The sequence below is a fragment of the Arachis stenosperma genome, chromosome 2 (assembly GCF_014773155.1).
Source record: "Arachis stenosperma cultivar V10309 chromosome 2, arast.V10309.gnm1.PFL2, whole genome shotgun sequence".
Classification (NCBI taxonomy): domain Eukaryota; kingdom Viridiplantae; phylum Streptophyta; class Magnoliopsida; order Fabales; family Fabaceae; genus Arachis; species Arachis stenosperma.
This window is the reverse complement of record NC_080378.1, coordinates 119,235,107-119,258,061: the sequence shown is the minus strand read 5'-3', so window position 1 is coordinate 119,258,061 and position 22,955 is coordinate 119,235,107. Positions and strand designations below refer to the sequence as shown.

The window sequence follows — 22,955 nt, the reverse complement described above, 5'->3', positions numbered from 1 at the left end:
TACCAATTGATGGTTTCAGTGGCTAAGAGAAGGGGGGGTTGAATCTTAGCCCCCTTTTTCGAAGCTACTACTTGCTGATCTTCAGAAGATACTTTTCTGTTTTTGCTCGTCACTTGACACGAGCAACTCAGTTTTGTCTCGTCCCTTGCCACGAGACTTTTTGTTTTGTCTCGTCACTTGGCACGAGATAATTCTGGCTTTTGCTCCTGTGTAATTGAAAACAGAATTGGAGTAGAAGAAGAAGAAGATTGCACCAAGATGTATCCTGGTTCGGCTGCTAAGTGCAGTGCAGCCTACATCCAGTCTCCATCACAAACATGATGGAATTTCACTATAATCAATCTGATTACAACTTGTAAAGTGCTAACCCAACTTACAAGGGGATTCCCACAGAATCATGATACACAACAAAGATGTACAAATGAACTCTAAGACATCAATGGCTTTTCTTTTAATTTTGCACTCTCTGCCTTTTTCCGCTCTATGGCTTTTTCATTACAAACCTCACTGTTTGCCTTTTACCATGAGACTCAAGACATGACAAAATTAAATAGAAAAATACAAAACTGAATACATTGAAGGAGAAGAGAAAACTGTTAGCTCAGGTAGCTCTGAGAACTCTGTGCCTTGCACTCTCAAATTTTTCTCCTTGCTTCCAACAGTGGTTGTTCCCCCTTTTTAAAGAAGAGGAAAGCCTCCACACTTGAAGCCAAAACCGAACCAACTTCTTCCTCCTTCAACTAACACAGAACCGGTTCGGCCACACAGAGAGAGAAGAGATAACCATGCATTAACCAACATGCAATTACCTCTAGTCCTTTCTTGATCATCACCCTTCATCAATCCGGGCTCTCCATTCTTGGCTTGCTCTCCAAGATGGATTTCTGGCCCTTGATGTCTCATGATGATAATGACTTCATCTGCTTCAATCTCTGCCTTCAACCATCACTTCGCCACTCTAGCTACTCCCTGTGGTGGTTGAGCAGAATCAAAGACAAGCCATGCTTCAAGAATCTCCTCTAGCTGGCCGAATCTTCTTCTTCCATTTTTGAGCATGAAAGGCTCAAGATAGCTTCACCAAAACTAACCACATTTGGTAAGCATCTTAGCCACAGCTCATCTTTCTTTTGGTATGTTTTCTTGCCATCATTAGCTTGATGGTCTTGATGCATGCTACTCTTTCCTTTTCTTCGTTGAAGAGCACGGCGTCCATGGTTTACTGGACAAAGACCAAAGAGAAAAGAAGAAAGAGATGAGAGAGAAATAAAGAATCTGAAAGAAAAGCAATACAAAGTGGTTGATCAAATTAATTAGGCATAGCTTGCTTTTACTTCCCTATAGAGTGGCGTGTTTGACATAATAGCCATCAATCACTTCAGCTGAAATTTTCTCTCTCATGTTCCCCATGCATTAATTAACAATGTAATAGATTTTGAAATCCATCACATGGTTGATACTTGGTTCCGTTGGAAGCACTTTGCTTTCATTTCTCTTTTGTTTCGGACCAAGCATGGAACCTATTCTCATTAGTATAATTTGGGCTTGTGACAATATGATCAAAGCTGGCCCATTTGATAAGCATTTGCTTTCCTGATATAATTGTGTAGCGGATCAAGCTTAGGAAGCAAATGTTTGGGCTTGCTACAATTTATTCTGGCCCAATTATAACTAGCTTTGATTACAAACACAAAGCTGAATTAATAATGCAACAGTTGGGCTTTTGTTAATTTTCTTTTGTTTCGGCCCAACAAAAATCTGCACAACAAAATTATTTTAATCAGCACATTAATCAAAATTAGCTTAATAATTTTACTGTTAATAATGTTTGATCATCATCAATTTGGTTTAGAGTTTTCCAAACTCATCAGACTTGATTTATAAAAAGACTTTAATGTTTAATATTTTTCGCATATCCTCTATGTATTTGGCTTATCATGCTTCTATGCATTTTTTATATGCATTTTCATCCTCACGACATTGCTTCCTGCACCATTCTATACACCAATTTAGGATTTTGCAAATCTCTCTGCATCTTTGTCGTATACTTCTTAATTTTTTTGATAATCTGGTGTTATAAGCTTCCTTGCATTTTCTGTAATACAAATTAAGATCGTAGGCATCATCAACACTTGGAATATACATTTTTCTATCATCACGAACAAAGCCATCAAGTTCAACATTAACATAAATCATTTTTCCAATTATCAATATTATTATTAGTGCATAAAATACACCATGTTTAGTCATCTTTCTTTTTGTAATTATAGGTTTATTATAAATGAAACTAGGCTTTATATAATCTAAAATCATTATTGTTAATATTATTAATATTATTATATGCCGTATGATTCTCAAATTAATTATTAAAATATTCTTTAACTGGATTGTGTCCCTTCCCTATCTTAAGAGTAGTAAATAGCTAATGTAAACGAAATAAAAAAGTCTTTACTTTAGTGCGTGGAATATTATTTTAGAATTCTTTATTATTATTTTAATTTTGTTTAACTCCTTTTTGAATTCAATAAATTAATTATAAAGGTCATCAAATTACTTGACCCAAAATATAGTCGAAAAGATTGCGAATTGTAACACCTTTATTATCAGAAGTCACGCTTCCAGCTGCGCTATTCTGATAGCAAAAAATATTACGACTACTTTACATACTAAATATTAAAATAGGAGTCTGTGACTCGATACTGTATCACTGACTTCTCGTAAACCGGAAATAAATACTTCATTTTAAGAAAAATACAAGCAGGCATAGATTCATATACAAGACTCTTTACATAATATCTCACAATATAATATACATATAAAACATACAACTCATATCCCTCTTACAAACTTGTAACAAAAAAGACGAGGAAAGAAAATAATCTAATTAATACAATAATATATAAACCAAACGCAGTATAACTCTCCATAATGCTTTATCCGGTTCCTGAAAAGGTAAAGCTGTAGGGGGTGAGAACCTAACCACATGGTCTCACCACGGAGTTTCAAAGTTGTCATAAGAAGATATTTAATAAGAAAACTGCTTTCAAGTTCAGTGATTATCATTGCCTTATGAATCTTTTAAAAACCAATAGGTAATCGTTCAAAACTTTTTCTAAGAAACAATGTTTAATCTTTCAGAAATCTGAAACCTTTCCTTTCTTATAGGAAAATCTCAATTAGAAACCAATCACGCAATCAAACAACATAATCATTAATCCAACACCAAAGTTCATTCTCAAATGTAGCACGCTAGGACAAACACAAGCAAGTCAAACAAGAAAAGCACAGGTTTAGGTAGCAGTTACAGCAAATAGTTCAAGTAGCAGTTAAGAACAGTTTAGCAATTAGGCAAACCAAAATAAGTTCAAATCCAAGTAAAGCGTACAAATGCATATGATGCATGCCTGTTGGTATGAAATTTGTAACCCATAAACTAACCGGCAAGTGCACCGGGTCGTACCAAGTAATACCTTACGTGAGTAAGGGTCGATCCCACGAGGATTGATGGATTAAGCAACAATAGTGTTTGATAGGATTAGTTAGACAAATAGAAAATAGTGTTTTGGTATTCAAAAAGCATTAAACAGTAAATTAAGAATTTCAGAAAATAAGCAGCAATGAGTTGTGAAATATATATGGGAAAACAGTTAAGGTTTCAGAGTTATCTATTTTTTGGATTGACTTTTCTTATTAACTAATTTTAATCATGTAAGATTTAATTCATGGCAAACTATTTGTGACTAGACCCTAATTCCTTAGACCTTTCTAGTCTCCTCTAAAATTCATCAACTGCCAATTCCTTGGTCAATTAATTCCAATTAGAGGGTGATGATCAAATTCTAGTTTAAATACCACAAGAATCCTAATTATCCAAAAATAAAGGAATTATATGTCACATATCCTGTTAAATACAAACAATTAGAAATTCAGGATAATATGTTTTCAAGCTATTGTTAGAGTAAAGAGCTTTTCCAAATTATACAAGAACTCAATCAGAATATGGATCATACTTCCGTTTCACCCAAATTCATAAAATAAAGAACGGAAACAATTATTGAAATATAAATCAAAACATGAATTAAAATAGAAAAATAATAGTATCAATCCATACAATAGACAGACCTTAACAGTGGAGGTTTAGTTGTTCATGGTTCAGAAAGAAAATAAGGATTCAGGTCAAATGTACTGAGTTCCAATCTCATGGGATTAAGTAGAAATCTCCCTTTTATAACTAATCCTAATAAATTTAAAATCTAATTTTTAAAATTAAAATTAAAATAATATCTTTTCCTAAAATCAGATTGAATATAAATTTGAATTAATTAACAAGTCTTGAGCTGATGGGTGGGGACTACTTGCTTTGTCCATTCTGCAGCTTATAATCTGTGTTTTCTGGGCTGGAAACTGGGTCAAAACAGCCCAGAAATCGCCCCAGCATTTTTCTGTGCTTTTTGCATGTGGGGCATGTCACGCGTACGCATCAGTCATGCGTACGCGTCGATGGTCTTTTTCGCGAGTCACGCGGATGCGTCGGTCATGCGTACGCGTCGCTGTGCAAATCTTCAAATCACGCGTACGCGTCAGTCACGCGCACGCGTCGCCATGGAAAGCTCCAAATCACACGCACGCGTCAGTCACGCGTACGCGTCGCTCCTCGCTGCCATCTCTTTTGATTCTTGTGCTACAGAAACTCTATCAAATCCAGCCGAATGCTACCTAAAATAAACAAAATTGCAAAAGACTCAAAGTAGCATCCATAGTAGCTAAAATATAATTAATTCTTTATTAAACTCAGCAAATTAGATGCAAAATCACTAGGAAAAGATAGGAAAGATGCTCACGCATTACCTGTCCTATGGCGGATGAGGCTCATCTGTCGGTTATCCAGCCAACCCGACAAGTCTGAATTGTCCTTAGACTGTCCCCCAACGTGCATCCCCAAGAGTCTATGCATAGTTTTTTCTCAAATAATCAATATTGCTCAATGGGGGTAACATTCCCGGGAATTTATATAGTGTCCGGTCACACGTGGTGGCAAGCCACGACACTTAATCCAGGGAACCTCGTATCTCAGATATTTCAAATTCATAAGCCATGTGAATAATTCAAAGTTCACGTCTCAACAATCTCAACATCATAATCATTCATCAATCCAAATCTCATTTCCAAGTTCATTTCAAAGCCATATTTCAAAAAAAATCCTCATCATCCTCCTTTTCATTCTGTTCATTAACAATCTCAATTCCAAAACATAATTTTTTCTCTGATAGACAAATCAATCATAAACGTATAATGCTTAAAAACAAATCTTTTTAATTAATTACTTTAAATAAAACTTCCAATTTTATAAAATTTCGTCAGCATCTCCTCTAAAACTCGGACACTGCCACCCTTTTCGGGTCCCATCCAAACATTTCTCAAACCTTTTTTCAACCATTTCCAAATCTCAAACATTTTCTAGAGTTGATCCAGTTCCAATATCAAATTATTTTCAAATCAAACCAATTCTACAATAAAACTCTTTTTAAAATCAAATCAGTTCAAATATTAAATCACTCATAAAATCAAATCAACTCACAATCAAACCGCTCCCAGAATCAATTTATTTTCATATCTCAAATTATTTCCAAAATCGATTCATTTATGTTACCAAGTAAACTCTAAACTGAGAAAATCCACCTTTCTTAATAATAAAGTAAATGACATTTCAAACCGGTTTTTATCCACAACCATTCACCACTTACGCAATCAAGCACCTAATAATTCAATCCAACAAACCATCATATCCATAAGACAAATATAGTCACAGAAATAAATATTTTTGCATCAATATCCATTTATCACAACTCTGTAATGTAAAATAGATTTTAAAAAAACCTACCTCAATTAACCGAGTTCGCACAAATTTATCGTGATAATTCCCTCTCCTTCTAATTCATGGCAGCAGATGCGACTCTCACGCAATTAGAACGGCAATGGCAGCAACCGAAACAGCGGTAGCGGTAATGTTAACCTTCACCGCAGTGGCCATGGTTGCAGCAAAATAAAAGATTCAGATTGGATAGAAATTAATAGCAATTACAACTCTGGGGATTCAAGACAAAGTAAGGACTAGAATTAAAATCAGAATATGAAAACCATAGCAGTGGTAAAATAGAACATACAGATGGACCAAACCTAAGGGAAAGATCAGACCAGCACCAGGATAACAAAATCAGAACTAGTAGCAGCTTCAACAATCCCGCGACAACACTAGCATCAAACCTAATTGTAGCGGAAAATAAAGTAAAAGTAGAGAAGTAGAACGAGTTTAAGGGAGCAAAGGACCTAAAGCAAAATATAGGCAGCAAATATACCTCTATCAGTGACTAACGGTAGCGTAGAGTTCAGTGGTGGTCACGGCGGTGTCCGACGGCGGCGCACCACAAAGAAACTCGCGGTGACAAGCAGATCTAGGCTTCAGTAGCGGTTTTTGGGTGGTAGCGGCGTAAACATCGTCCCCTTCCTCGCATTGGACTCCTCCTCCGTTAGTCTCCTCTCTTCGTGCACTCTCTCTCCTCGACTCCACCATGGATGGCGGTGACTCTGCTTGCGGTGAGGACAACTATGGTGACCTCAGCAGTGGCAGCGGCGGTAAGATGCGACGACAGCGGTGGCTTCTCCCCTTCACGTGCTCTGCTCCTCCCTTCCATGGCTCTGGTTCGAGCTCCTCTTCCTCTAACGGCGACACACGACGGCACAGACGCATCTGCGGCGGCGATGACCTCAACCGCGATGAAGAGCGGCGGAACAGCCTACCAGCTCTGGCGTGTCTTCCCCTTTCCACCAGTGCTCTTCCCTCTCTTTCTCTCCGTTTTCTCGGATTTCACTCTCTCTTCCCTGCTTCCCCTGTTTTCGTTTCTCTTCTCCTTTTCTTTCTTTTAGTTTATTCTGAAGCTATGTTTCTTCTGGAGAAAGGGGGTATGGCGGTGATGGTTAGGGGTTAGGGTAGAATTAGGGTTTGATTTTGGGGCTGATATAAAATTAGGGATTTTTGGACAAATTGGAGTTTTGTTAAATTTTAATAAAATTAAGAGATATTATATTAAATTAAATTCTAAATTAATCCTTTAAAATTATTGTAAAGATATTATTTAATTATCAATTTGTTGATTAGCTTTTAATTAAATATTCTAATTTAAAATATAAAATAATATAATTAATTTTCTTTGTTTATGTGAATTAAAATATTAAATTCTGAAATTTTAATTATTTAAACCAAATCATATAAAATTCTTATTAATTTTCTTTGTTTTGATTGTGCTAATAGATTAAGAGTTTAATTTTAATATATTAATAATATAAAACATTTATTATATATATTATATCTGTTATTTTAAATAATTATTTACGTAATTAATAAAATAATAATTATTTTTATTAATATAACGTTATGTAATTAGATAGTTGTTTGATATTACAATGCATCAAAATTTATAGAATAATAGTTAAAATAGTCTAAAATTACACTTGTTTAATATTTTTCTTTATTTTATTTTGGGTACTTTGGTATCTAATTTTTAATTAATTATAGTATTTAATTAGCAACATGAACCTGAGTCCAAGAATCATTACACCTATCTAACTTTTAGTAACACACACATATATATATTGTGACGTTTATTGCATCGGTGGATAACTAAAATATTTTTATTTTTCTTCGCTGACCTTTACACTAATACGTGATTAGATAATCAACTCATATATTTGTTTAAATAAATATTAAAAATTTGAATATATAATAATATATTAATTAATAATAAATTTTTAAATAAAATTTAAATTAATAGTAGATTAACTTTTTATTATTACATTAAAATAAAAAATGTCATAAAAAGAACGTATAATTCTGTATTAAATATACATTTAAAATAATTATTAAATTAGTTATTAATATAAATTATATATTAAAACATAAAATATATATTAAAAATAAATTAAGTAATACATATATTTATATGAAAATATATAATAATTAATTTAATAGTTTATATTTTTTTAATAAAGATTCCCACAACATGTCAAACGCTCTTTCTATGCATCTCACAGCTTTATCTCTATTCCCACCAGAGGATTCCATGCACCGTTTTATAATATCGTTTCCCGCTTTGCACAACATTCTGCAACTTTTCCATCTAATTTCCGCTGATTTGTCATAGCTTTGGTTGCATTTGTTGTAACATGTTTTTAGATCTAAGGCATCAGCCGCAGTTCGTGGAAACAATGGTTCTTCATGATCACGAATAAAGTTATCAAATTCAGCGATAACAGGACAAATAATTGTTCCAATTATCATTATTATTATTATTACATAAAACATATTGTGTTTAGTCATTTCTCTTTCTCTCTTACAATTACAAATTCATGATGATAAATGAAATTAGCTAGGCTTTTTATAAGCCTAAAATCATTGTTAATATTATTAATATTATTATATACCGTATGATTCTCTAATTAATTAGAATATTCCTTGCTCAGTTTGTGCCCTTTCCCTATTCTAAGAGTAGTAGTAAACTCATTAAAATAATAAAAGGTTATCAAATTACTTGACTCAAAATATAGTCAAAAAGATTGCAAAAACTTTAAAAAGTTAAAAATGTATTATCAATGTTAAGTATTATATGTATGACAATGAGGATAAAAGGAAAAAAAACTTTTTTTTTTACTTATTTTTGAAAAGATTAAATATATCTTTTATCCTTAATAAGTAATATTTTGGGGTATTTACAAATTCTCATACTACATCTCTGTTTATTCAATTTATTACATATCAAATCTTTTTAAATTTTAATATATAATGTCTTTTCAAGTTCCACAATTTAATATTTCTCCACCAATATTTTTTTATATAGTTAAATTTTTTGTTGCTTAATTATTTTAATTTCACTATAACTCCAACGCGGTTGCTACGACCCCTCATCGTTCTATTAACCAACTAATTATGTCTATATATAAATTAACATATTACTGGCAACAACAAATTGTAATGTTTTATAATCATTGTTATTGTGTTTTTTTGTGCGATCTAACTATTTGGAGTATTTCTGAAAAATTTCCGACATTGTAATGAGAACTAGGACTCGTTGGTTCATTCAACCATGAACCATGGTAGAAAATGTATTTACAAAGTATTTCGATGTTTAAGTTAACATTTATGTTAATAATTTATATCTAGACATAATTGGTTGGTTAATAGTCTTTAAATTGTAATTAATAGTCAAATTTGCCTTTAAAATATCGCTTATTTTTTAAATTAATTTTTAAATAATTTTTTTAATTACATTAATCATAGAAAGATAATAACATGTTATATTAAGTGCGACGTAACATAATAACATAATAGGTTAATGTCAATATTTAAGTTCTCAAATCTGTATTTTTATGTCGGAATGTATATATTATTTGGATTTCAAAATGAATGAGTTTGGAATAAATATTTTTTGAATTATTATATTTTATAATATTTTATACTATTAGGACCAAAATTAAAAGTAGTATTTATCATATCACATCAAGTACTAAGTGTATTAATTTTTCAAAAAACAAAACTCACAAAAATTCAAAAAAATAAAAATAAAACACATTAAATACTTACTATTAATAAAGTACTAGGTAGCGCTCATCAATATCTATTGTAAAATGTATAATGTTACACATTTAAGTCTTTTTATTAATCAAGTCTAACTACTAATAAAGTTGGTCTAACATAATAAAAATCAATTATAAATAACGTAAATTATTCTAAGTATTTTTATTTATTAATTTATAAAAAGACTTCAACGTGTAATATCTTTCCCATATCCTCTTTGTATCTCGCTTATCCATGCTTCTATGCATTTCTTATATGCATCTTCCTCTCCATGACATTGCTCCCTGCACCATTTTATACACCAATTTAACCTTTTGCAAGAGTCTCTACATCTTCGTCGTCTATTTCTTGATCTTCTCGATAATCTATTGTTATAGGCTTCGTTACATTTTCTGTGACAAAAGTCAAGATTGTAGGCATCATCAATACTTGGAATCCACATTTTTTCATCATCACGAACAAAGCCATCGAATTCAACATTAACATAACAAATAATTGTTCCAATTATCAATATTATTAGTGCATAAAGTACACGATATTTAGTCATCTCTCTCTTTGTCATTACAAGTTTATGATAAATGAAACTAGGTTTTATATAATCTAAAATCATTGTTAATATTATTATATGCAGTATGATTCTCGAATTAATTATTAAAATATTCTTTCACTAGTTTGTATCCCTTTCGTATCTTAAGAGTAGTAAATCGCCAATGTAAATGAAATAATATAAAAATTCTATACTTTAGTGGAATATTATCTTAGAATTCTTTATTATTATTTCAATTTTGTTTAACCCCTTCTTGAATTCAATAAAGTAATTATAAAACATCATCAAATCACTTAACCCAAAATATAGTCGAAAAGATTGCAAATACTTTTAAAAAATAAAAAATATATTATCAATGTTGAGTATTATATATATATAACAGTGACGATAAATTATTTAGATATATTTTGTTTTTAACAATTTTTAATTATGTCAGAATATTTATATTATTTAAATATCAAATCCGATGAGTTTGAAATAAACATTTCCTGAATTATTATATATTATTCTATACTACTAAGGGCCAAAATTAAAAGTAGTATTCATCACATCAAGTACTAGGTGCATTTATTTAAAGAAAAAAAAAACAAAACTCACAAAAATTTAAAAAATAAAATAAAACATTTTAAATAATAAATACTTACCATTAATAAAATACTAGCTAGGTGCACTCATCAATATATATTCTAAAATTTTCTATCTCTCTCTGAGTTGGATTTCCCTTTAAAAATTGAGTCCATTGTTTTATGCATTTCTTATATGCAACTTCATCCCTACGACAACGCGTCCTGCACCATTTTATAGCATCATTTAGCCTTTTGCACTTCTTTCTGCATCTATTCAATCTATTTCTTGATGTTTTCGATAATATGTTATAGCGTTCGTTGCATTTTTCCAAACACAAGACAATATTGTAGGCATCATCAACACTTGGGTGCCACACTTTTTCATCATCGCCAATAAAACTGTCGAATCCAACATTAAGAGAACAAATAATTGTTCCAATTATTAATATTATTAGTATATAAAACACACCGTGTTTAGTCATCTCTCTTTATAATTACAAGTTTATGATAAATGAAACTAGGCTTTATATAAACCTAAAATCATTATTATTAATATTATTAATGTTATTATATACAGTATGATTCTCGAATTAATTATTAGAATATTTTTTCATTAGATTCTGTCCTTTCCCTATTTTAAGAATAGTAAATCGTCAATGTAATCGAAATAAAACAATTTAACTCTAGTGGAATATTATATTAGAATTCTTTATTGTTTTTTTAACTTTATTTAACTCCTTAAATTCAATAAAGTAATAAAAGGTCATCAAATTACTTGACTCAAAATATAGTCGAAAAAATTGCAAAAGTTTTAAAAAGGTTAAAAATATAATATCAATGTTAAGTATCATATATAGCAGTGAGGATAGAGGAAAATTTATGTTTAATTATTTAGATATATTTTGTCTTTAACAATATTTTGAAACATTTTTAAGATTACAAATTATATATTTATTTATTTTATTTATATTTCTAATATTTTAAAATTTTTCATATAATTAGTGTCCTTTTAATGGTATGAAAATAGATAGCAGAAGCGAGAGGAAAAGGGAAAATGCAAAAGAAAGAAAGAGACTAATAGAATTTCCTCTCACTTCTGCTAAGTATTTTCACAAATAAAATTTAATATTTTTTTTCTACGGTGTTATTAACTAGCCAACTAAACAAATACGTAACGAAACAATTCAAAAACATATCTCTAAATATTTTTGTATAAATAGAAGATAATTATTGAGATTCATTATTTCACCAATTTTTATATTTTATCGTGCTAAATAATACTAAGTGATTCTAATTGATCATAATTATATTCTAATATTCTAAATTCTAAGATCAAAACAAAAATTCCTTTTGGGAGTTCCAAACATGAAAGAATTGAAGTGCATATAAAATAAAGAGCGAAAATTGGGATATAAAAGAAGCAAAAAGTTTGATAAATATAAAATACAAGATGAAATTTAACTTTGTATATATATTAATCAAATATAATAATATTTTACAGAATTTCAAAGTGTTTAATTATAATCTTAGTCTTTCAAGATTTTCAAAGACTTAATTAACAAAGTATAGAAAAAAATAATACAATAAGTTAAAAAGGATAAAATACAAAAATAGAAGAACGTAAAATAAAATAAACGATGGAGGAAATTCTAGACAGAAAACTACTTGGAATAATGCATAGGAATTTATAGGGATGAGTGAGTGTTCAAGTGTGTTTCTTTAAGATTATGAGTTTTGTCAGTTTTGTGTATCCTCCAATTTACTCAATTTCATTTGTTAATATCATAGTTTTATTATAAAATCAAAAAATATCTTAATATTTCTCTAATTATTTTGTATGATGACTACAATAATTTAAAAAATATTTATAATTTTTTTATTATATTAAGTCAAAATAAAAAATTCTAAACCTAAACATAAAATCTAATCTAATAATTAAATTAACAAAATTAAAACATATAAAATTAGATTAAACATTTTAATATTTAAAAATATAAACTAATAATTATTAAATAATACTTAAACTTTTATATCATAAATATTTAAAGCATGTCTTATGAGTTTAAAATTTTAATATAAGAAAAAAAAATTTCATTCCCTTCTTTTAATCCATTGTCATATCTTTATTTTTAGTAATATTTTAATAAAAAAATATAATATTAAAATGTACAAATTATACGTGAACGTACACCTTTTTTTTTATTTAAGCTAAGACTAATTGTGCATAATATAGTATTATGTATAAACAATTAGCACATTATACAAAATGCTTCCAATATTAAAGTTTTTTTTGGTTAATTTAGATTAGTCGAGTAGTTAATTTATTCGTCTATTTAAATAAGTATTGAAAATTTGAAATCTGTCTTATGCATGCAATAACTTATTAATTAATGATAGACTTTTAAATAAAACTTAAATCTGTGATAAATTATCCGTAATAAATTAGTTCTTAACTTATCGAGTTATTTTTGGACAACAAAAAAAAATATATTACCGTTCTTAACTCTTCATTTTTATGTCAGAATATATTATTTGGATGTCAAATCCAATGAACTTAGAATATATATTTTTTAAATTATTATATTTTATAATGTTTTATATTACTAGGACTAAAATTTAAAGTAGTATCATTACATTAAGTATTAGGTGCATTTATTTTTTAGAAAACAAAATCCAAAAAAATAAAAATAAAAACACATTAAATATTTATCATTAATAAAGTACTAAGTGCACTCATCATTTTTTTAATTTTCTATCCATCTCTGATGAATTGGATCTTCATGTATAGCTTTAGTCAAAAACTAAAAAAAATTATTTATATCTTTAGTCCTTTATTTTATGCATTTTTTATATGTATCTTCATTCCCTTGACATCATTTTATACACTAATTTAGACTTTTGTACAACTTTCCGTATTTATATAATGTCATAGACTTCATTGCATTTTCTATGACATGTTTTAAGATTGTAGGCATCATTAACACTTGGAATTCACATTTTTTCATTAACACGAATAAAACTCTTGAATTCAACATTAACATAATAAACAATTGTTCCAATTATCAATATTATTAGTACATAAAGCGCATCATATTTAGTCATATTTCTCTTTCTCTATAATTATAAGAGTTCATAATAAATAAAACTAGGCTTTATATAAACATAAAATTATTGTTAATATAAAATGTAAGTCAAATTGATGGTCATTTTAATCCGTTAATTCGATAATAACATATTACATTAAATACACGTAATATGATGACGTAGTAGATTAATGTCAATATTTAAGTTCTCAAATCTTTATTTTTATGTCAAAATATTTATATTATTTGAATGTCAAAATTGATGAATTTGCAATAAATATTTTCAGAATTATTATATTTTATAATATTTTATACTATTAGGACCAAAATTAAAAGTAGTATTTATCATATCACATCAAGTACTAGGTGCATTTATTTTCCAAAAAACAAAACTCACAAAAAATTAAAAAAAATAAAAATAAAACATATTAAATACTTACCATTAATAAAGTACTAAGTGCACTCATCAATATCTATTATAAAATATATAATGTTACACATTTAAGTCTTTTTATTAATCAAGTCTAATTAATAATAAAGTTAGTTTAAAATAACAAAAATTAGTTATAAATAACGTACATTATTCTGAGTATTATTATTTAATTTAGTTAGACTTAATTTATAAAAAGACTTAAATATATAATATCTTTCCCATATCCTCTTTGTATCTGGCTTATCCATGCTTCTATGCATTTCTTATAAGCATCTTTATCCTCACGACATCGCTCCCTGCACCATTTTATACACCGATTTAGGCTTTTGCAAGACTCTCTGCATCTTCGTCGTCTATTTCTTGATTTTTTCGATAATCTGCTGTTATAGGCTTCGTTACATTTTTTGTGACACGAGTCAAGATCATAAGCATCATCAACATTTGGAATCCACATTTTTTCATCATCACGAACAAATCCATCGAATTCAACATTAACATAACAAATAATTGTTCCAATTATCAATATTATTAGTGCATAAAGCACACGGTGTTTAGTCATCTCTCTTTATACATAATTACAAGTTTTGATAAATGAAACTAGGCTTTATATAATCTAAAATCACTGTTAATATTATTAGTATTATTATATGCATTATTAGTATTATTATATGCAGTATGATTCTCAAATTAATTATTAAAATATTCTTTCACTAGTTTGTGTCTCTTTCCTATCTTTAAGAGTAGTAAATCGCCAATGTAAATGAAATAATATAAAACTCTATACTTTAGTGGAATATTATCTTAGAATTCTTTATTATTATTTCAATTTAGTTTAACCCCTTCTTAAATTCAATAAAGTAATTATAAAACGTCATCAAATTACTTGACCCAAAATATAGTCGAAAAGATTGCAAATACTTTTAAAAAGTTAAAAATATATTATCAATATTGAGTATTATATATATAACAGTGAGGATAAAAAAAATCTATTTTCAATTATTTAGATATATTTTGTTTTTAATAATTTTTAAATATGTCAGAATATTTATATTATTTGAATGTCAAATCCGACGAGTTTAAAATAAACATGTCCTAAATTATTATATATTATTCTATACTATTAAGAGTAGTATTCATCACATCAAATACTAGGAGCATTTATTTTTTAAAAACCAAAACTCACAAAAATTCAAAAAAATAAGATAAAACATCTTAAATAATAAATACTTACCATTAATAAAGTACTAGCTAGGTGCACTTATCAATATGTATTCTATAATATTCTATGTCTCTCTTAGTTAGATTTCGCTTTAAAAATCGACTCCATTGTTCTATGCATTTCTTATATGCAACTTCATTCCTACCACAGCGTCTCTTGCACCATTTTATAGCATCATTTAGCTTTTTGCACTTCTTTCTGCATCTATTCAATCTATTTCTTGATTTTATCGATAATATTTTATAAGCTTCCTTACCTTTTCCGAAACACAAGGAAATTTTGTAGGCATCATCAACACTTGAAAGCCACGCTTTTTCATCATCGCAAATAAAGCCGTCGAATCCAACATTAAGAGAACAAATAATTGTTCCAATTATTAATATTATTAGTATATAAAACACACTGTATTTAGTCATCTCTTTTTGTAATTACAAATTTATGATAAATGAAACTAAGTTTTATATAAACCTAAAATCATTGTTATTAATATTATTAATGTTATTATATACAGTATGATTCTCGAATTAATTATTAGAATATTCCTTCACTAGTTTCTGTTCTTTCTCTATTTTAAGCGAAATAAACAACTTAACTCTAGTGGAATATTATATTAGAATTCTTTATTATTATTTCAATTTTATTTAACTCATTGAATTCAATAAAGTAATAAAGGGTCATCAAATTATTTGATCCAAAATATAGTAAAAAAATTTGCAAAATTTTTTAAAAGATTAAAAATATAATATCAATGTTGAATATATAGCAGTGAGGATAGAGAAAAATTTATGTTTAATTATTTAGATATATTTTGTCTTTAACAATATTTTAGAACATTCTTAAGATTGCAAATTACATATTTATTCATTTTATTTATATCTCTAATATTTTAAAATTTTTAATATAATTAGTGTCCTTTTAATAGTATGAAATAGATAGCAGAAGGAGACTAATAAAATTTTCTCTCACTTCTGCTAAGTATTTTCAGTTTTTCACAAATAGAATTTAATATTTCTCTTCTACGGTATTATTAATTAGCCAACTAAACAAATACGTAACGGAACAATTCCAAAACATATCTCTAAATATTTTTGTATAAATAGAAGATAATTATTGAGATTCATTATTTTACCAATTTTTATATTTTATCGTAGAAGATAACTTTTTGTTCATGTTCTAAATTCTAGGATCAAAACAAAAATTCCTCTTGAGAGTTCCAAACATGAAAGAATTGAAGTGCATATAAAATAAAGAGCGAAAATTAGGATATAAAAAAGCAAGAAAGTTTGATAAATATAAAATACAAGATGAAATTTAACTTTGTATATATATTAATCAAATATAATAATATTTTACAGAATTTCAAAGTGTTTAATTATGTTCTTAGTCTTTCAAGATTTTCAAAGACTTACTTAACAAAGTATAGAAAAAATAATACAATAAGTTAAAAAGGATAAAATACAAAAATAGAAGAACGTAAAATAAAATAAACGATGGAGGAAATTCTAGACAGAAAACTACTTGGAATAATGCATAGGAATTTATAGGGATGAGTGAGTGTTCAAGTGTGTTTCTTTAAGATTATGAGTTTTGTCAGTTTTGTGTATCCTCCAATTTACTCAATTTCATTTGTTAATATCATAAGTTTTATTATAAAATCAAAAAATATCTTAATATTTCTCTAATTATTTTGTATGATGACTACAATAATTTAAAAAATACTTATAATTTTTTTATTATATTAAGTCAAAATAAAAAATTCTAAACCTAAACATAAAATCTAATCTAATAATTAAATTAACAAAATTAAAACATATAAAATTAGATTAAACATTTTAATATTTAAAAATATAAACTAATAATTATTAAATAATATTTGAATTTTTATATCATAAATATTTAAATGAGTTTAAAATTTTAATATAAAGAAAAAAATAATTTTCATTCCCTTCTTTTAATCCATAGTCATATCTTTATTTTTAGCAATATTTTAATGGAAAACATATAATATTAAAATGTATAAATTATATGTGAACGTACACATTTTTTTTATTTAAGCTAAGACTAATTGTGCATAATATAGTATTATGCATAAACAATTAGCACATTATAGAAAACGCTTCCAATATTAAAGTCTTTTTTGGCTAATTTGGATTAGTCGAGTAATTAATTTATTCGTCTACTTAAATAAATATTGAAAATTCGAATTCTATTTTATGCATGTAATAACCTATTAATTAATGGTAGACTCTTAAATAAAGCTCAAATCTACGATGAATTATTCGTAATAAATTAATTCTTGACTTATCGAATTACCTTTTGGACAACAAAAAAAATATATTACAATTCTTAACTCTTCATTCTTATGTCCGAATATATTATTTGGATGCTAAATCTGATGAACTTGGAATATATATTTTCTAAATTATTATATTTTATAATGTTTTATACTACTAGGACCAAAATTTAAAGTAGTATCATTACATTAAGTACTAGGTGCATTTATTTTTTAGAAAACAAAACCCACAAAAATAAAAATAAAAACATATTAAATACTTATCATTAACAAAGTACTAAGTGCACTCATCATTTCTTAAATTTTCTATCCATCTATCTCTGATGAATTGGATCTTCATGTATAGCTTTAGTCAAAAACTAAAAAAAAATGATTTATATCTTTAGTCCTTTGTTCTATGCATTTCTTATATGTATCTTCATCCCTATGACATCGCTCCCTGCACCATTCTATATACTGATTTAGGCTTTTGCACAACTTTTTGCATTCATATAATCTATTTCTTGATTTTTTCGATGATGTGTCATAGGCTTCATTGCATTTTCTTTGACATGTTTCAAGATTGTAGGCATCATCAACACTTAGAACCCACACTTTTTCATTATCACGAATAAAGCTGTCGAATTCAACATTAACATAACAAACAATTGTTTCAATTATCAATATTATTAGTACATAAAGCACATCATATTTAGTCATATCTCTCTTTCCCTGTAATTACAAGTTCATGATAAATAAAACTAGGCTTTATATAAATCTAAAATAATTGTTAATATTATTATATGCAATATAATTCTCGAATTCATTATTAAAATAATTCGTCACTAGTTTGTGTCCCTTCTTTATTTTAAGATTAATAAATTGCCAATGTAAGTGAAATAAAAAATCTTCACTCTAGTAAAATATTATCTTAGAATTCTTTATTATTATTTCGATTTTGTTTAACTCTTCCTTGAATTCAATAAAGGGTCATCAAATTACTTGACCCAAAATATAGTAAAAAAGATTGCAAAAAGTAAAAAAAAAAAGGGGTTGAAAATATAATATTAATGTTGAGTATCTTATAAAACAGTGAGAATAAAGAAAAACTTATTATTATTGAAAGAATAGGCTGATGCATTAGAAAAGAAAATTGAACAAGAATGACATTGAAATTAAAAGACAAGATGGTTGAAATGCTAGAGTAATGTGTTTTTTTTCTTAAATTTTGTACTTAGCTTTTGTTTTTGCAAAACTAATGTCTAAGTGATAAATAGCTAGTCTTTGAAGTGTTTGTTAGCACTGATACATATTCCATCAAAAGCTGCATTTAAATTGTACAAACAACAAAATATCACCACATAATAATATATGTTGTACTATCTTACTATTTGGAGAATTTCTGAATTTCTCGTAATAAAAACCGGAATTCATCGTTGGCTCGTTTGGCCACAAACCATGGCAAAATAAATATTTGCAAAATATTTTGATGCTAAAATTTGTCTTTATGTTTGTGTTCTAATGTGCATCGAGATTTTATGTCACTTTTTTCTTGAGTTTGGACAACACTTACGATGAAGCTATATATATATATATTTCAATTAGATTTTTACATTACTTTTAATTTTATAATTAGATCATTTTCATGTCAAAAACGTTAAAATAAATAGAATATTTCTTCAAAAATACATACGGTCAATTTGCGAAGAAATTTCAGTAAAATCTAATATTTTTTATATTAGGAATGACCTAACTATAAAATTAAAAGCAGTATAGGGATCCAATAGAAAAAAAAAATATAAAGACCTAATTGAAAATTTGGTAAAACTAGAGGGACCAATAGAGTAATTAAACCTATAAATAAAGATGTTTAATTTCCCGTAATATGTTTCTTTTATTTAACTATTTACTATCAAGAATTTAATTTTGATGTACGGACACTATAAGTCATACAATCTTTTAGATGATTATTCACGAGGTCAATGTGACAAATAGTTATTTTTATTGATGTAGCATTATATAATTAAATGCATGCGTAAAACTACTTTACAGTGATAATGCATCAAAATTAAATTATACTATTAAAATTTTAAAAGTCAAATGTATTAACTGAAGTACATGATGCAATTTTTTTCCCAATATTTATGAAGACGCTTGAATCTAGATGGGAGAGAAACAAAATTACATTAAATTCTTAAAATCCATACAAAGATGAGTATACTACGTTTCATAAAACTTAAAAAACTAAACCATTAATAAGAATTAAACCAACACGCAAAGTGAACAGAATGAGATACTCCATAAATCCAACTCTAACAGCGGCTTATCCTCGGCCCCTTATGGCTTCTTTCCTCTAATACAATAAAATGTGGAAACTAATTAAATCACTCTTTTAACTATCCATTTTTTATACTATTAGGGCCAACATTACAAATAATATTATAACCAATAAAGATATAATAATTTATGTTGTCTTTTTTTTTTTTTATCCATTCAAGTTTTTAAAAGAAATGATTTCATAATATATTATTAGAATTTTATGGTAAAAAAATTTACAGTTCGATCCTTGGTGAATCACAAAAGAAAAAAAAATAGTACAAGACAAATAAAAAAAGCCTATGCAAAAATTAAAAAAATTCAAAAGAGTCTTTTATTCGAAAAAAAATATTAAAGATATAATTATTCATGTTATTTGATCCTAAGTGCTATCAGTTTAAGGTTTTAGAAAAAAATAGTATCATGTCAATAATAATTCGTTTAGTTTTGTTATAACACTACTTCTTCTAAAAGTTTAAACTAATAATAAGATCAGATACATGAAATCAATCATAAAAATTTTGATATTATGTCATGATATTACTTTTTTTAAAAACTTAAGTTGAGACATGAATATTTTAAATGTTTTTCATAATTCTTTTTTCTCATTTATCACATAAAAAACCCTAAACGAACTAATATAATATTATTTAGACTTTATTATTAGAAATTCTATTAATTCCACTTGATCTAATTGAAATCATGTAAAGAGACTACAGTAGAGGTCTCCCAAGGTGTAATTTTTATACCTAAACTAAAATTTTAGACGACTATCTAAAAAAAAAAAAATAATTACCAAACCAAATTGCACGCTAATATTTCTCACAGCAAAAACTAAAAAAAAAAATATTAAATACCTACTATTTATAAAGTACTATATTTGATAATAAATTAAAAAACAAACTCACAAACATAAAAAAATAAAATATATTAAATATTTTTAATAATGTAATAAGCGAGATGCACCTTTTTTTATTATGTTCCTTCGTCCCCCAAATATTCTCTATAAGTTTTTCCTCTAATTCTCTGCACACTTGTCTGCATCTTTTCCATCTAGATTTTGAGGTTGATGACGAGAATTTGTCATAGATTTGGTCGCATTTTTTGTAACAGGCATCTCGATTTAGAATTAAATCAGAATCACCAAGAGATGGATACCGCGGTTTTTCATCATCACGAATAAAGTTATCAAATCCAACAATAACAGAATACATAATTGTTTCAATTATCATTATTATTAGTACATAAAGCACACCGTATTTACTCATCTCTCTCTTCACAATTACAAATTCATGATAAATTAAACTAGACTTTATATAAAGCTAAAATCTTTCTTAATATTATTAAGATTACTATATACATTCTCAAATTAATTATTGGAATATTCTATAACTAGTTTGTGTCCCTTCCTTCTTCTAAGAGCAATAAATTGGCAATATAAGCGAAATAAAAAATCTTTACTCTATTAATTAGTAAAATATTGTTATTGTCATAGAATACTTTATTATTTCAATTTTTTTTAACTCCTTCTTGAATTCAATAAAGGATCATCAAATTACTTGACTCAAAATATAGTAAAAAAGATTGCAAAAAATATAAAATGTTAAAAATATAATATCAATGTTGAGTATCATGTATAACAGTGAGATTAAAGAAAAACATGTTTTTAATTATTTATATATCTTTTGTCCTTACCAATAGTATTATGCATAAACAATTTAATACATATATAACACATTTTCTGTATTGAAGTTCTCGTACTAACTTGAATTAGTTTAGTGGTTAACTTACTTATCTGTTTAAGTAAGTATTGAGAGTTTAAATCCTGTCTTATATATACAACAACTCATTGGCTAACGACAAATTCTTAAATGGAGCTCAAATCTGCGATAAATTATCCGTGACGAATTAATCCTTAGTTTATTGAGATACTTTGAACAATATATATATATATATATATATACTAAAGTTCTTAACTCTTCATTCTATCTTATGTCAGAATATTTTATAAATTATTATATTTTATAATGTTTTATACTACTAGAACCAAAATTTAAAGTAGTATTCATCACATCAAGTACAAGGTGCATTTATTTTTTAGAAAACAAAACTCACAAAAAAACCTATTAAATACTTACCATTAATAAAATACTAAGTGCATTCATCATTTTTTAAATTTTCTATCCATCTTTAAATTGGATCTTCATTTATAGCTTTAGTCAGAAACTAAAAAAAAAATATTTATATTTTTAGTCCTTTGTTCTATGCATTTCTTATATGCATCTTCATCCCCACGACATCGCTCCCTGCACCATTCTATACACTGATTTAGGCTTTTGCACAACATTTTGCATTCATATAATCTATTTCTTGATTTTCTTGTTGATGTGTCATAGACTTCATTGCATTTTGTAGGCATCATCAACACTTGGAACCCACGCTTTTTCATTATCACGAATAAAGCAGTCGAATTCAATATTAACATAACAAACAATTGTTCCAATTATCAATATTATTAGTACATAAAGCACATCATATTTAGTCATATCTCCCTCTTTGTAATTACAAGTTTATGATAAATAAAATTAGGCTTTATATAAACCTAAAATCATTGTTACTAGAAAAAGTATATGAAACCAAGAGGTTAGCAGACAAAAACTAAACAAAACCACATTAATTATATTAATAATTAATTTTAAATTTTTTAAATTCAAATTTTAAAAAATTTAAAATTAATTAAGTAAACCTAATTAAAACCTATAAAAGCCTTCATTTTCTCTCTTACATCAACCTACCCACCTCCAACAATCACACACATAGACCTCTCTCTCACCTACGGATTCGGCGACGATGGTGGTGCTTTGCTTTCATATTTCAACGATTGGGATCTACAC

At 27.3% G+C, this 22,955-nt stretch overlaps 1 protein-coding gene across 2 annotated transcripts; it reads right to left on the bottom strand.

Annotated features, from left to right (window-relative positions):
- Positions 1 to 18,083: 18,083 nt before the first annotated feature.
- LOC130961286 (uncharacterized) lies at positions 18,084 to 21,330 on the bottom strand. 2 transcript variants are annotated; one of them, XM_057887065.1, is made up of 2 exons: positions 21,028 to 21,330; positions 18,084 to 18,382 (listed from the first exon to the last, which is right to left on the bottom strand). In XM_057887065.1, exons 1-2 carry the CDS (start codon positions 21,327 to 21,329, stop codon positions 18,115 to 18,117), a joined length of 570 nt encoding a protein of 189 aa, XP_057743048.1. In that variant the 5' UTR covers position 21,330; the 3' UTR covers positions 18,084 to 18,114. The 2 variants fall into 2 exon arrangements, 1 of the variants encoding a protein (XP_057743048.1); XR_009079467.1 differs by lacking the exon at positions 18,084 to 18,382 and adding an exon at positions 19,892 to 20,098.
- Between the last annotated feature and the right edge of the window lie 1,625 nt (positions 21,331 to 22,955).